At 43.6% G+C, this 17,262-nt stretch overlaps 1 protein-coding gene across 2 annotated transcripts in view; it reads left to right on the top strand.

Moving 5' to 3' along the window:
* Dpysl3 (dihydropyrimidinase like 3) overlaps positions 1 to 17,262 on the top strand; it is a 113,292-nt gene that overhangs the window by 75,517 nt on the left and 20,513 nt on the right. For both annotated transcript variants that reach the window (XM_048419345.3, XM_048419346.3), the window contains exons 2-6: positions 1,300 to 1,388; positions 3,163 to 3,347; positions 6,786 to 6,950; positions 10,407 to 10,468; positions 11,420 to 11,500. In XM_048419345.3, coding sequence (XP_048275302.2) covers positions 1,300 to 1,388; positions 3,163 to 3,347; positions 6,786 to 6,950; positions 10,407 to 10,468; positions 11,420 to 11,500 — 582 coding nt within the window. The remainder of the gene's footprint in view (positions 1 to 1,299; positions 1,389 to 3,162; positions 3,348 to 6,785; positions 6,951 to 10,406; positions 10,469 to 11,419; positions 11,501 to 17,262) is intronic.

Below are 17,262 nucleotides of genomic sequence, written 5' to 3' on the forward strand. Positions count from 1 at the left end.
CCTAACCTCCTCTCACTCCATTGGCCTCCTTGAACACAAAGTTTTTGTAGATTCACTTTCCGATTTGTCCAAGAAATCTTTTTTTTTTAAACCTCAAGACCTTGATACATGTTGTACATTCTGCAAAACATCTACATTGTCACCCCATGTAGATTCCTTTCTCCTTACTAGACCTAAACTAACCACACTTCCCTGGGTCCTATGACAACTGAATCCAGTTCTACATTGTAATTGATCAGTTCTTTATTACTGAACTCCCCACTTATGTTCCATGGCGGCAGTAACCTCCTGAGTCTGTTATACAGCTTCACTTTCCCCACATATGTAATAGGAAGTAATTATTTGTTGAACCAGTGGGGGCTAGATGGATGGATGGGTGGGTGGATGGATGGATAGATGGATGAATGGATGGATAAAGTTGAAGTCTATAAACTGAATTCTTCACCAACTCCAACCAAGGTAGTTTCATTCACGCTGCCGCTCTACTCAACCAGTCTTCTGGAAACACTTTCCTTGTCCAGAGCTCAACAAAGGCACAGCTCAGAGCCTTGTATTCCATCTTCATTCATAACCTCGCACTTCATATGCATTTATTCAGTCTATAATCTGCAGTACTGACTGGTTTAGCGTTCATCTGGTGTACCAAATATATATGTGTATTTTGTGACCACCCATAGAGCATATTTCCATTGTTCATCGTTGAATCACTCTTAAATTTCATTTAAGTTGTAATTGTTTTAAACAGTTTATTACCCTAATGATTAAAGTAAAAACAGAGTGCATTCATTCATAGTCAAAGTACATCATATAGTTGTATGAAAAATGAACTTATGAAACTCAGTACTATGTATCATGTATATTAAAACAGAAAAAGTAAAATAGGTTAAGAAACTGAGAGAAATACTTAATAAAATGAAGCAAATCTAAATTATACCTAATTTATCCTCTTTCCAAGTTAAATAAGCACAAAAATGGTTCTCTTACACTTTACAACTTTGTAATCTAACAGAATTGTTATGTAATGTGAACTGAGTGCTTCCTTATGACGATATTGGTAATACACATACATGATATATATGTGTATATATTATATGACACCTTTCAGATGCAGGGGGTGAAACACTGGAATATTTTGATTAGAACTGGATCCCAACAAATGTATCACATTCAAATGTGTAATGCACTAAGCGTTCAGAGGCCATTTACCAATTGTGTTCTTATAAAATGTCTAAAAGAATGAGTTGGGAACACCTTGGATACATCTTTCCCCTAGTGACTTGTGTTGTCCTTCTTTTCCAGAGTGACCGTCTCCTAATCAAGGGAGGAAGAATCGTCAACGATGATCAGTCTTTTTATGCTGATATTTACATGGAAGATGGCCTGATAAAGTATGTACATGAAAACTTCTCCTTTTCTACTTCCTCTCTGCCTAGGAAGGAGCTTCAATTTCATAAACAAACTGAAAACACTGAATTTGGTCAGAAGAATCATTCTGAGGACCCCTTTGAGCAAATTGTATTAAATGGAATACCAGGGGCATAGAATTCAGAGTGAGGAATTGTTAATTACAACAGCATGTTTATCGATCCCTAATGTGCTTAATAGCATTTTGTGGGCTCAGTAGAGATTAACTTTTAATCTATACAACTCCAATGAGGAGCTACTGCGTTTTACAACCAAAAAGAATTGAGTCGTGGTGAGATTAAACACTAACTTGGCTATGGCTAGTAACTGGAAGAGCCACGGCCATGAATCCAGGTGGTCTCCATCTGAGGGGCACCCACACAGCATAGGCGTGGCTATCAGCAGAAGAATGGTTAAATGAGAAGATGGAAGCTGAGATTTCAGAGATCATGGTGATCTTAATAAGTATGTTGTAGAAAAATGGATGAGGTTTTTCTGTTCCGATAGGGTATCAACGTTAGTTGCAAAAATGAGTGAAACATTATATATAAAATACATATAAACACATCACACAGGTCCGTCAATTCTTCATCCTCTTGGTTCTTAGTTTCTCCTGGAAGAAGAACTAAGAAAAAAGAGTAACAGAACTGACCAATATCTGGACCAGAGTAGAATTACAATCAGAGGCTGCATTTTTCCCACCGTGTGTTTTGAGTTGTGGTGGCCCTGGAATGGCCCCATGCTGATGCGGTCAAGTCGTACTCTTAGACACGTCAGGAATACATTAGCTGTGAACCTAGAGTTTGCCGGTCAGTGATGGATTTTTTTTTTTACTACCCCAAGAGAATCTTTTTAGCTATGCACAGAAGAAAAAGTACTCATACCACAAATAGTGGGTTACCCATGTGCCCAAACTAGGAGATATTTCATGTTAATATAAACTGTGACTCCTAGGTCTACCATCCGAACAGACTTGACCAGATGCCTCCACCAAAGCTATAAAATCAAGCAATGTTGCAAGTAGTGACCTGCAAGCAGCATTGTGAGGGATAGGTGTCACATTCCTTGTGAGGTGTACCTTTGAACCACTCACTGAGCGATCTCCTCCCCACCCCCCCCCCACCCCCGTTCCTAGCTGGAATGCGCTAAAGTTTCCTGGGAGATTGCCATAATCATCTTCCTTAGTCTGACGCCTCTATTAAGATACTGCAAGAGCAGTCGGTGTAGGTGAGATCTGAGTGTGTGACACTTTCCTTGTGAATCTGCAGTGAGACACCCTTGGCTGACCAGGAATGACCCAAGTCGAGGTCCTTCACTAGGGCACCAGAAAATCAGCTTAGAAGATGACGCAGCTCCCCCGCCTGTTGTTGTACTGTTGTTGTACTGCGTCTTTACCTTCTTCTGTTGCTCCTAACAGCCACGTGTCCTTCACAGTCTTCACAGCTTCCGTCAGGGCCATCCCACACCTCAAAAAGAGCAAAGCGAAAGAAATAATGAAAATAGTTATGTAAAAATATTAGTCACATGCTGTATTCTAGGTTTTAGCAATCCGTAGATTTCGATACAAAACCATAACACAAGGCCCATGCAGATAATTTTGTGTCAACAAAAAATGGTTTTGTATACACAGCTATCTACCTTTGCTTAAAGATTCCTGGACTTGTGACTTTGAAGATCTGGTGTCTAAAACCCTTATATCCTATGCTTGTCTTGAGGGTGGTTCTTTTTTAATTGTCAGTTGTTGCACTGTCTCCCCAGGCAAATTGGAGACAATCTGATTGTCCCTGGAGGTGTGAAGACCATTGAAGCCAATGGGAAGATGGTGATCCCTGGAGGCATTGATGTCCACACTCACTTCCAGATGCCTTACAAGGGAATGACCACAGTGGATGATTTCTTCCAAGGGACAAAGGCTGCCTTAGCGGGTGGTACTACCATGATCAGTAAGTCCCCAAACTAGACACATTCCCACTTGTCAAACGCCTGCTCTCCGCTAATACTAACACCGGACACAGGTCTCTCCATTTGGTTTGTGAATTTATGTTCCTGGAGGTGGTTACTCTTAGGAAATCTGCCAGTCTCTGTAATCGCCCAAAGGAGATCCATGAGTCTCATGACCATGAAAGCAACTGAAAGGAAGATAAGTTGGAAAGAGTGATCACTGAGACTTGGGGGATTAGTGGTCCTCGGTGAATTTAGTGTTGTTGGATCTTTGCTGTATTTTGACCAATTTGTGTCTTTAAGGTTAGCAAAGCTGTGAGTGGTTTCCTTTACTTATTTTTGTTTTGCTTCTGGTAACGACTAATTCTGGGGAAACTTGGGAAGTGGCATGTCCTTGGATTACTGAACCCATAGCGTTCCAGGCAGCCCTTCCTGTCCCGAGGAATCTCAATGGACTGGGTCCTGGCCCAGAGCTAGCCTCAAACTCGGGAGACAGAGCACTGTTTACTTAACATCATATTCGTCTACCCACAGGCACAGAGCAGCCTGAGCCAGAATTACAGTCTGTCTTGACCTTCCTTTTGATTCAACCACTAGCAGCAGTCAACTTTAGATAGGATATAGAAACCCAGAAAAATTGCAACAAGGCCATAAAAGGTGCACTCCAGGGAGACCTGCGTTTTCTTCCAGCTGGTGGGAGGGTGCAAACTGACATCTCAGCAGCTATCTGTTCAGGAAAGCCCTCGTGTCCTCGAATACATTAAATGTATCTGGGTGGATTTAAGTTCCGATGGGTGCGCTTAGGCTCCTTTGACAGAGGAAACGCGTGATCTTGGCTTTGGCTTGGCTGGTTGCCATCTAGGTGAGGAATTGGGCCTGTTCGGCTGGTCCGTCTTGTTCCTCATGCTTGGTCTGCTATGCTAGTGAAGGGGTAGAGGGAAAGTCAGAGATCTAGGTGAGGAATAAAGCGTATAAGGAGCCAGAGATGCATGCTCGCCCTTCAGAGATAACTTAGAATTTCTAGACGTAGAGCAAGCAAAGGATACACACAACCCTACTTCATGTTAATGTGTAGTTTCCAATTTAACAAGAGGATCACAATATTTGTACCATATTTCAAGCCGCAATTTTTTACTAAGTCATGGATGGTGAATGCCCCTTTTTTTTTCTTTTCAAAACAAGAACTCTGAATCTAATCTCCTTTGTTTGTTTGTTTTTTCTGACCATTATCAATAGCAACTTGTAACCAATACTCTAAACAAAGACAAACATCCATAATCTGTTTTTTGGGGAAAGAGGGTGTGGTTTTCTGGGCTACTTCCTGATGAGTGGGGATTGTGCTAATCTTATGGGCACACAAAGAAAATTTAAAATTATAGTCAAGTCCTGACTGGAATATCCTGTGAGGCTTGATCATCTAAGCCAGCAGTCTTGAAGCTGTTCTGGATGCAGAACTCAGAGGAAACTGCAAGACAGGTCCTCTGAGATGTTGGATCATCTGAGCCATCTGCTCTTATTGGAGATTCTTCAGGGGGGCTTCCTCAATTAAACCTGATTTTTCTTGACCCAGAATTAATTCACAGCCTCTCATTTCCTGTGAAAACAAATGCAAAACTTCTTCTCCCAAGTAACATATCTTTTGACTTCAATTTTGAAGTCAAGGCATTTTCAAAATATATAGGTTGGATTAATCCAGCAGTACTTATAATCAAATGTCTCTTAGCAGCCATTGCTCCTTGATCAGCTGTTAAACAATTAAAAGACAGCACAACAACATACAGTGTCAAGACTCTCTGTGTATTTTCCATCTTTACATGTCTTTTTTTAAACTCTATTTCTTTTATTTTTATTTATTTTTATTTTTAATTCTTGGTCTTCTCGAGGCAGAGTTTCTCTGTTTTCTTTGACTGCCCTGGATCTTACTCTGTAGACCAGGCTGACCTGAAACTCACAGAGATCCACTTGCCTCTGCTTCTGGGATTAAAGGTGTGTGCCACCACACCCAACTATATTTATTTTTTAAGGACTTTATCCTATTGTGTCCCCATAAGTTTTTTTCTCTTCCAAGCCTATATATATTTTCAAAAATACTGTAAATGATTTAGAGGTTTGTTTTTTGTTTTTATTTTTCTCTGAATGTGTCTTTTCTGTGTGTCTCTATCTTCTTCTCACCACATGAGTCTTTAGTCTGCTAAGCGACATGACTATGATTAAAGTCGCGGCTTTGGTGGCTGGATCCAGCCCCTCCTTGGTTTCCTGAGAGTCTAGCTTCATGGAGGAGGTACTGGTGGGAGCCACGTGTTTTTACCACAACTCTGTGGAGTTTCTAGGTCCGTGCCACCACCAAGAAGCGTGCTGGTGGCTGCTCATAAACATCATTTAAGTGTTTGGCTGTGGGGCCTCTTAAAAGAGCTGCAAGGTTTGAGCTGCTAACACTGAATCAGGAAGCATCTCTTAAAGGAGACACTCTTGCCTCCAGCAAACAGAGCCCGCCAGAGAAAATGCTGCTACCAAGAAGTCGTGCTTAACTCTGTTTTTTTTTTTTTTTTGGTTTTGTTTTTTATTTGTTTGTGTGTGTTTGTGTGTGTGTGTGTGTGTGTGTCTAGAATTTCTTCCCAAGCTCTCTTAGGTTTTATGTGGATGTAGTTGTCCCATGTTGGTGCCATCTGTACATGGAGTTTCTGTCCCACCTGGTTCCAAAGCCATTCAGTCACAAAGAAACACACAAAGCATTATATTAATTATAAACTGTTTGGCCTTTTAGCTGAAGCTTATTATTAACTAGCTCTTACAGCTTAAATTAACCCATATTTCTTGCTTTTGTTTAATCACATAACTTGGTATCTTTTACCAGTGAGCCACGCTCATCTGGCTTCCTCTGTGTCTGGTGGTGACTGCAGACTGAGCTTTTCCTCTTTCCAGAATTCTCCTAGTCTGCCATTCCCCTATACTTCCTGCCTGGCTATTGGCCAATCAGCATCTTAATAGACCAATACGAATGACAAGTCTTTACAGGGTACAAAAGCATTATCCCACATCAATACATCAAGAACTCCTTCTATCCAGGGAAGAGGACACGACTTTTGCCACTAATGGAGACTCGGTCTCATAGCATGTACTCATCAAGATCTAGCACATATTAACACTTAGATGTGCCAGGTATCAGTGTAGCACCTTATACACGTCTTATCACTTAATCACACAGCAAACTCAGAGGAAAACTGCTCTCATAACCTATATCCACTTAAAACTCATTTGGAGAAGAGAAAACTGAGGTTTCAGAAAGCTAATCATTTGTCCCAAGTCCCCATGTGAGATATCTAAATCACTGGTATCTTTGAAGGCACCAAGATACAGAGGCTGCCAGAGGGAACAATTTTGCCGGGTTTGGTGAAGAATCAAACTGTTCTCAGTTTAAACATCTGGCCCTCATCTTTCAGTTGACCACGTGGTACCCGAACCTGAGTCTAGCCTGACCGAGGCCTATGAGAAGTGGCGTGAGTGGGCTGATGGGAAGAGCTGCTGTGACTACGCTTTGCACGTGGACATCACCCACTGGAATGACAGCGTGAAGCAGGAAGTGCAGAACCTCAGCAGAGACAAAGGTGAGCCAAGCACGCTCTCCAGCCTCCTCCTCCTGTCTCTAGGCTGCCTTGTCCGCCCTTCCCACAGCATCCCACTCACGTGCGTCACTCCCCTGGTTTAGAGACTGGTCCCTTAAGCATGAGGGCTGAGTGTGGGGCTTTCTAGAGTGTAGGCACTCTATACTTTTATACAGCTTTGCTTATGTTTAACAGAATCCTCATGGGATAAGTAGTGTTAGTCACTTTGCAGATGGAAAACTGGAGGGTCAGAGTAACTGCCCGGGATCCCGTTTAGTGAACAATAGATCTATCCAGAGATGATGATCGCCTCCAGGAATATTTTACTTACGTTTCTATTGCTGTGATTAAGCATCGTGACCAAAAGCAATGAGAGGAGGGAAGGATTTGTTTCATTTTGCAGCCGATAGTTCATCATTGCAGAAAGTCAGAAGAACTCAAGCAGGGCAGAAGCCTAGAGACAGGAACTGAAGTACAAGGCTGGAAGAAGCACCACTTACTGACTTGCTCCTCATGACTTGCTTAGCCTGCTTTCTTATAGCACTTCGGACAGCCAGCCCAGGGTGACATTGCCCACACTTAGCTGGCGCCTCCCACATCAACCATAACAAATCAAGAAAATGCAGCCCAGGCTTGCCCACAGGTAAAGGTGTTTTCTCAGTCGAGGTTCCCTGCTCCAAAGTGACTCTAACTTGAATCAAGTTGACCTTAACCACCACAATACATGATTGCCAGTTTTGCAGAAGGAAAAACTGAGGCAAGGTGACGGATCCTACCTGAAGTCACATCGCTACGAAAACTGAGAGCAAGGATTTCTAACCCCAGTCAGTTTTATTCAAGACCAAACTATTAATATTATATAATAACGACATCCGCGGGAAAGGCAAAGACATGCCAGGAGCAAGGAAAAGATTGATCTCGTTAGGAATGAAAATAGGTTCCTGCAGTCATGCAGTATGTCCCCCGTCCCCCCTCCCCGTGTGTGTGTGTGTGTGTGTGTGTGTGTGTGTGTTGTTGGAGGGGGTCCTCTCACTGAGAAGATGATTTTAGTTCCGCCATCTTCTTAGATTCTTCTGTCTTCTGTTTTTTCCTATGTTCTGATCATCAGACATTCAGCACCCACAAGAACATATATATACTTATGCAAATATGTGTCATGCCCTCAGCTTTGTCAGGGGATCTAGGAACTCAGAGATGGGTAAGCCTCTGCTGATGGTCTAGTACAAAAGGAAGCAGTCCAAGAAAAGGCAGCAACAGAGATGCTGAAAGCACATGACCTGTCTGGTCACTGTGCAAGGACTTTAGGAGAACGTGGTGAAGAGGATGCTCCCTTCGAGATAGGCTTATCTTTCTATCCCTTGCTTCACCCCATAAATCCTACCCAACCCTTGGTAACAGAAAATATGCCCTTAGCCCCTCCCCTTTCTTGTTTTGTCTGTCATTCAAAAAGTCAGTGTTCTAACCAGCACACAGGGTCTGGGTCATTCCAAGGATGACTTAGAGGCTTTTGGAAAGGGAAATGTTGTGGAAAGCTGCCCTGAGCTGACCCACACTGAGTGGGGACATTCTTGAGCTATAAACCACTTTTGGCTGGGGCGACTCTGAGCTAAATTGACCCTAATGGTTAAACCAAAATTATTTTCCTTTCCGCAAAATGATTTTCTGTTCTGCCGTTCCACCTACCTATTTATTTTGGGTGAAAATCGATAGATTTTTTAAGTACAAGGCACACATTGCTATCTGTCCCCATTTGCTCTGGTAGTTCTCTGCACCCAGGTTTTACATCCGTTTTTGTTTCTACATTTGAAATTTAGGTAGTGTTGTGTGGAAGAGTCAGTCTTTAAAGTGGATGTCTTAGTCAATGTTCTCTTGCTGTGAAGACATCATGATCAAGGCAACTTCCAGAAAACATTTCGTTGAGACTGGCTCACAGTTTCTGAGGTTTAGAGCATCTTCATCATGGTGAAAGGAGTATACAGGCAGATCTGGTACTGGAGAAGGAGCTGAGAGTTCTACATCCAGATCAGCAAACAACAAGAGGAGAAAGACACTGGGCCTGGCTTGAGCGTTTAAACACCAAAGCTACCCCAAATGACACATTTCTCCAACAAGCCCACACCCTAATCCCTGTCACTTAATCCCTCCTCCCTAATGAACAAACAAATAATTGAACCTGTGGGGGGCTTTCCTGTTCAAAGCACCACAATGAGTATATAGTCAACACCCTTTTATTATAAAACTCCAAAGTATTTCTAGGTTAAAAAACTAGATTTATTCTTTTATTCCTTTTTTTTCCTAGACAGGGAGACAGGGTTCTTCTGTGTAGCTTTGGCTGGCCTGGAACTCACTAGGTAGAGCAGGCTAGCCTTGAACTCAAAGAGACCCACCTGCCCTTGACTCCCAAGTGCTGAGATTAAAGGCATGTACCACTACTACCCGGTTTATTCTTTAAGTAAATTATAGAGAATGGAGGGTAAATAATATACTTACAAAACATGTATACACTCTGTGTATGTGTGCATGCCTTTGTACATGTGCTGTGCGTGTGTGTATTCAAAAGTACAATTTCAGTAACAAAATACATAATGTAAGTATATGTCTGCTGTATCTTAGAAACAAATTGTTAGGGGTTGGGGGATATAGGATTTGGGTTTTATTTTATTTTGATATAGGGCCTTACTGACTGGCCTGATAACCTTTTATGTAGTCCAGTCAACCTCAAACTTACGTGGCACAGCAAGGGATAGAAAGGAAAATTCCTGGGAATCTTTCTGTCTTTGCTTCCCCAGTGATAGGATTAAATGCTTGTCCTGTCACCAGACATTGCTCAGAAGAAGTCTTTAAAGTTAATTTTATTGCTATCTTTCTCTTAGACACCTCACCCTCCAGCCTAGTATATAACCAGTCGTTCACCAAATAGTGAAATAAACCCATTTCCATGAAGACCAAATGCTTGCCTCCCAGGAACTAAAACCCTTTAAAGGGTGTTGCCTCCTTTGGTGGTGATCTGCTACCTTATGTGGGAGGAGTTGTGTTTCCAATGTATAGGGGAGGAAAGGGAAGCCCAGAAGTTCAGCATTCCCACCTCATTGTAGGACATGGTACATCCAAGTGTTACAACCCCTGATGTCTAGGTACAGCTGGTGTGCTATTGTGATTTCTTTGGTGTCTGCTTCCGCGAACAATATAAAAGTTATCGATCTTCTGAATTGCAGTGCTGAGAACTGGGGTTAGCAAAGGATACAGAAGACAACAGGATTCTTCAAGGAAACACTTTACAAACTATTGATTTTATAGGGCAAAGGAGGGCATGATAAGATGGGGCATTCAGAATGTCTCCCTTCTATTGGGCAAGCACCTTATCTGTGTGCTTAGGGCCCATGGGTGAAAGCCAAGAGAGGTGGCGGTGATAATTAATGTCATCTTTTTCCTGATTTCCTTCCTTCCCTTGTCTTGCAGGTGTTAACTCCTTCATGGTTTACATGGCCTACAAGGATTTATATCAAGTGTCAAACACAGAGGTAGCAATCCATTTGGCTGTTTTGTTTGGATTGTCTGCATGCATGGGTTTCCTACTGTTACTGATGACCTTTGCCCTAGAAAAATGGGTCACCGAGGTTACTGTGGAGGGCCACGGTGTCAGGCTGTCTACTGACACTCTGACTTATAGCCTGCACTGCATTTGAAAGAAGTTAATGAGCAAAGCAGAGAGGAGCTTGAATTTCTACTGGCAACAGTTGTCTTGACGTATAAGGGGCAAGTTCTTGTCTCCAAACCGCTCACAAACCCAGTGAAAATGTGTAGTTCTCTGCTTCATACGGTCAGGCGGGCTTCCTGCTTTTGTTACCAGCTTAACTGTCATCATTGTAACCATTGGCCTGCCCCTAGGAAGTCATGTGGACACTTTGCTAGATCGGAAACAATCCGGGGAATTGTAAGAAATTAGTACTCTTATCTTCTAGGTGGAGAGTAAAGATATGTTTGTCTTAAGAGGTTCAGATTAAGAGACTGAGTATTTTGTTAGCTTTGTCCAGGATGTACGGGGCTTGTGGAGAGAGCAGTGGTGAAGAATTCAGAAACTCTGTCTCAGTTCCAAGGGAAATTACTCCATGAGAGTTGGATGCCAGAGAGACTTTCTAGATATTGGCCCTGTCTAAGTCTAGACAAGTCTTTCGTAGAAATAAAGCCTCTTAAAATGTCTATTTTGTTTGTTTTGCTTTTGTTTGTTTTGATTTGATTTGATTTGGAGACAGGATTTCCCTGTTCAACCCCTGGAACTCGCTCTGCAAACCAGACTGGTCTCAAACTCAGAGATCAGCCTGCCTCTGCCTCCCCAGTACTGGGATTAAAGGGGTGCCCCACCGTGCCTTCCTAAAGTGTCTTTTGACTACATGCCTCTCTGGTTTAAGACATTGTTTCTACTCTGGTTTTAGTAATTGTCCTTTATGTGAGGTTGTCACTTTCTGTTTCAGCTCTATGAGATCTTTACCTGCCTAGCAGAGCTGGGGGCCATTGCTCAAGTTCATGCCGAAAATGGAGACATCATTGCCCAGGTAACATCATGGAGCAAGTCTTTGTGTGTGTGTGAGCTTGCGTTTGCATCCCATCCATTTCCTCTCTTCAACATGACTTGAAAGCCCCAAGTGCTCAAGACTACCATAAACACATGACTAAAGCCAAAATCCATGCTAAAAAAAACCTCAGAGCTCTGGGCTCACACTTGTAATTCCAACACTGGGCCTGCAGAGGAAGAAGGACCGTCACATGTTCACAGTCCTTAGCCGTAATAGTGAGCTTTTTATTTCTGGCTGTAAAAAGGGTATCTTAAAGAGTTAATCTTCAACTGCACTGTGGTGGTGCATGACTTTAATCCCGGCACTGGGGAGTCAGAGACAGGTGGCAGAGTTATCTGAGTTCCAGGCCAGGGCTACACAAAGAAACCCGTTCCATGGGGGTGGGAGGCGGGGGGAGGGGGCGACAAGAGGATTAATCTTCAAGGTCAAATAGTGACCTTCTTTAATCCAGTAACTTTAATCCACTTCTTTAATCCAACTCTTTAATCCACTTCTTTAATCCAGTAACTCGGGAGGCAGAGGTTAAGAGGCAAGTGAATTCCTGTGAATTCCAGGCGAATTAAGGCTGCAGAAAACCAAAACCCAAACAAAAAAAGAATTAATCTTCAGAGAGTTACTAATCTTATAGGACTTTTTTTTTAATAGTTTGCCTGATGCCCTCCTCTCCATTTGTTCATTTTGAGACGGCACCTCCAACTCAGATATTTATTTAGTTATGAAGACAGGTATGTCTAAAAGTGGCCTACTAAGTTTTCTCTCCCTAACAGAGTTTACACCTAGAAACTTCTGACTGGTGTAGAAAGAAGACAGTGGGTGTGATCTTGGTTGTCCACCTAACTGTATCTAGAAGCAACAAATTCCTGAGCACTTTAATGTAGGGTTCTCTCTCTCCCTCCACCCGGTACCTTGCCCTCTTCCCCCCACTCCCAGACCTCCAACCTTGTTCTGAGACAGGATTGACCACTGATCCTTCCACGTACCCACCCCCACTCCACCCTTCCTGCTGGGCACTCAGAGATACCTTTGGCTCTATTGGGATTAAAGGTGCGTGCCACCACACCCAGCCACCAAGGATTTTCATTGGAGGCGGGAGACAGACCCCACCTAAATGTGGGCGGTATCTTCTGGCGCAGTACAGATAAAAGGACGCGCTGGAAGGAAACCTTACTTTTAGGCCATTTACCCTTGCTCTTGCTGGGAAGTTGCCCTATCCAGTCACTCGGCATTCTTTAAACGATATTGGGACCAAGTTTTTTGGGGATTTCAACAAAAACCGACGACTGAAAGACCATAGCACACCAGGATAACCTCCAGCCTTCGACGCCAGATTGGAAATCTGCTGGGAAGTCTAGCCTCCTGCACTAAACAACTCTAGAATAAGAGAGACATTGACGTTTTGACTTCCCTGATATATCCTTATTTGTGAAGTCAAGACTGCTTCTACAGAGTTTAGGCCATGGCTCATATGTACCAGCACCAAGACCCCAATTTTTACAACACCGGACAAGCAGAAAGAGAGGTGGAAATCGATGATGAGCAAGAGACTGCGCCGGCAGAAGAAAGATGCAGTTTTGGCGACAGTGCATTAGGCTTCTTCATAGAGGAACCCAGATACCAAGATATCCCAAACCACCAGGGTGATATGAACCTTGTGGTCTGCATTAGCTTTTACATCACCAACCCAAGCCAAGGGAGCTACCAAAGTCCAGGACAGCTACAGTTGGAGGGGAAGGAGAGCTCAGATGCCGGAGTCCCACAACCTGCTGAAGTCCCTCTGTGCGCTGAAATCTCACTGTCTGCCGGAGTCCCACAACCTACTGAAGTCCCTCTGTGCGCTGAAATCTCACTGTCTGCCGGAGTCCCACAACCTACTGAAGTCCCTCTGTGCGCTGAAATTTCACTGTCTGCCGGAGTCCCACAACCTACTGAAGTCCTACAGTGGTCTGAAATCCCACTGTCTGCCGGAGTCCCACAACCCGCTGAAGTCCTACAGTGGTCTGAAATCCCACTGTCTGCCGGAGTCCCACAACCCGCTGAAGTCCCACAGTGGTCTGAAATCCCACTGTCTGCCGGAGTCCCACAACCCGCTGAAGTCCCACAGTGGTCTGAAATCCCACTGTCTGCCGGAGTCCCACAACCCGCTGAAGTCCCACAGTGGTCTGAAATCCCACTGTCTGCCGGAGTCCCACAACCCGCTGAAGTCCCACAGTGGTCTGAAATCCCACTGTCTGCCGGAGTCCCACAACCCGCTGAAGTCCCACAGTGGTCTGAAATCCCACTGTCTGCCGGAGTCCCACAACCCGCTGAAGTCCTACAGTGGTCTGAAATCCCACTGTCCGCCAGAGTCCCACATCCCTGGAGGTACACTCGACCGCGGATCCGCCGGTGTGTCACGCCCTGGCAGCTGAGAGAGCTGGAGGGAGTTTTCGAAGACGATCCGTACCCTGGTGAGATCACAAAGAAGGACCTTGCAAGGCGCCTGTATATGAAAGCATCTGAAGTGCACTGTTGGTTTAAGAAGCGAAGAGCTAAGTATAGGAAAAGTCAAAGATTACAAATGGCCAAGGGTGCCCCAGATGGTACCCAAAAGATCTCTCACGAAAGCATTTAGAGGAGACCTGGACTGCCATCCAACTCCAGGTGTTATTACTGCTGACCCTTCAGCAGTAAAGAAAGATAACTAGTTCAAGGTCAGCAATAGCTGACAGAGAAACCTTGATTTAGAATACACAAGAAAACCAGACAAAATCAAACATTGAGATAAACACAAGAGTCTAATAGTCTGTAGACTATTGGAAGACCAAAGAAAATAATAGTAGAGGAAGCGCAAGAGATGAAAACATGGAGAAACTAGAAGATTCTTGGCAACCAAGCTATATTAGAAAGGATTGTTTCAGATTGGGCCCTTCCTTGAGCAGGGCAGGTTCTTTGCTGAAAATAAGCCAAGCTCCACGACGTTCAATATCATAAGGTGGTATTTTTCTTAAGCCAGAAATTTGATCCAAGACTGCAGATCACACAGCATATGAGCTCAGAGGTTGTGTGCTTGGGGGACCCTTGCTCTTCATGTCCCATAGTACAGCTGTTGGGATTTCAGAGTCTCAGCAACATCTTAAGAGTGGAGGAGGTGAGCTAAGTGCAATTTCCTCTGACTTATGGCCAGGACATTCTTTCTTCCCAGGTCTCCCCCATATCCAGACTTCATGAAAAAAATTTTTTTTTCACAGAGGGCACAGTTGCCTTGCTCTCAGGGGATGGCCCCACAGATGTTAGAACTGTTAGCCCTCCCTTTCTCCATGGTGTTCAGCTCAGCAGTCAGAGGTCCCAGCTCCTCTTCTACTGCGAGGAAATCCAAACTCCTGCTTCTATTTCAGGACCGTGGTTCTGAGGCTCCAAGTCAAAAAGCATCACTGTTTGGCTCCTTTCCCCTTGTGGCTCCTCAGCACAGATGCTCCTTGGGGTCCTTCATCCTACCCTTTCCTGACCTTGGGAAGATCTGTTCTCCATCAGGAGAAAGAATTGGGCCATTTTTTTTCCATTTGGACGAGTTTCTGGTGTGTATTAGATTCAGCTTTAGCTGAAGATTGTATCGCACCATCTAAATGAAGACAGCTGCTATCCTCAAGAGTTTTGTGCTATACTTCTGCAAAAGCAAGAGCCAAGTAAAATCTCCTCCTTTGCGTACAAACAAAGACAATTTTCAGACCTTTCCAATTCCAAGCTAGACTGAGCTTTCTTAAATTTGCCGTTGAGAAATGTCGTTGTGCAGACAGGAACATGTAGCTCCTTCTCCTCACTGAAGGCTCTGCCCTTGTCTTAGACAGAGACAATCACAGAAAACTACACCCTGGTCAAATACAGAGTTCTGATGCCTCCTCGTTGGGTCTACCTACAATACAGCTCCTGCACCCAAGACTCAAGGAACACAAGGAATCAGAAAGCTTGTCAGAACCAGTGGAGTAGGAAGTCTGATATGAGACTGTGTCTCCCAGAATGACAAGAAAGTTCTCCCATGATGTTACACTTTGCAATGACCCAAAGAGGACCTGAACATGAACCCTGATATGGTAACTCAGAAGGGCAAACTTGCATGGGTTCTCAACCCTGAGCAAAGACTACAGGCAACCAGTGACTGCGGAAAAAAGGAGAGCTTGTCTCTCCCAGGATGAGTCCCTAACTGGTTGTCCAATGCCAAATAGTTAGCCTTAAAATTATGTACATACAAGATTTTTGTACATATATATATATATATGTAATAAATGTAGTTAAACAAAAAGAGGCTAAGGGGCCATGGATTTGGAAGGAACTAAGGGGTGGGTATATGCGAGGGGTTGGAAGGAAGAAAGTAAAGGGAAGAAATAATGTATTCATATTTTAATTAAAAAATAAACAAGTAAAAATCTTTTTAAAAGAAACTTGAGTCTGTCAAATTCAAAACAAGGCCTGTTTCCTCCGTGGAGCAAACCACAGCTGTGCTATGACCAGAATAGTGAAGTCATGGCTGTAAGTACACCTTGAAACAGTGTGTTTCCAGATTGTGACCTTAATAATGTGGCTGCATCCTGTGTTAACAAATGTAACCAGGATAGAGGTCATTTAAGGTAGAAGATATGTAGTTGTAAACCTTAGTCTTTATGTGCCTCCTCAGGGAGGACTCTTATTGGAGTCTGGAAGAAAATATGTCTAGAATTCAATCAATGAGAAGGGCCAGAAGACAAAATGGCTGTGGTTTGATAGAAAAATAGGACTATGTGGGTTTTAGAGAATTTACTATGTGTGTGATATAGTGCTGACTTTTTCCTGCCCCTCCCCACTTTATTTTTTTGAGACAGGGTTTCTTTGTGTACCCTTGATTGTCTGGGAACTCACTTTGTAGACCTGGCTGACCTCGAACTCAGAGATTCCCCCACCTCTGTCTCCCAGGCACTGGGACTAAAGGCATGTGCCACAAAGCCCAGCTTCCTGTTCCCTTTTTAGTTTGTCTGGTTTCTAAACCCACCCTCAATTAATCCTGAGACACACCCAGAGGTCTGAGACACACCCAGAGGTATGCCTTACTAATCTAGTTTCCTAGGAGATCATAGATCCAATCAAGTTGACCAGGGAAGGCAAACCAAGACGCTTAACCAACACACACAAGCATTTTCTTATCCCTCCTCTTAAATCTGCATTACTAACAATAAAACAGAGCTTCTTTCGAGCCCCTAGGAATCCTTTTGTGCTAACTCTGCCGCACAGGTAGCAGGTGAAACAGGCTTGGCCCAGTTGACATCCCTCCTGAATTACCACATTCTCCCAGGCCATTAGGCTGGGATCACTGAAGCAGGGTGCAACTGCAGATAATGGCAGCTTAAGGCTTCTGTTACCCCTAATTGTGTTCACCAGCGGCTTGCTTCTCTGTAAAAGTTCATAGGTGTGAGCGTAATTAAGAGTCTACCACAAGAAACATGGCCTTTCTGTCCTGCTACAATGTACGTAAAGTTTTGCTAAGCAGTAACTCAGGTAAGATGGTCAAGGGTCATGATTCTGTCTGGTTTAGTTCTGTATCCATACATCTGTATCCATCCATCCATACATACATACATGGGTTCATGGACTTAAAATAACAAATCCAGAGGCGGTTATTAAAATGTGAGGTGTCAGAATTTGACAGAGTAGCTTCTTCTTAGATCAGAATAGGATTGACAATCTGCACCTGGACTAAAGCAGCCCAAATGACTCTGATAGAGAGGGCAGGTGAC

The sequence above is a fragment of the Myodes glareolus genome, chromosome 13 (assembly GCF_982192425.1).
Source record: "Myodes glareolus chromosome 13, mMyoGla1.1, whole genome shotgun sequence".
Lineage (NCBI taxonomy): Eukaryota > Metazoa > Chordata > Mammalia > Rodentia > Cricetidae > Myodes > Myodes glareolus.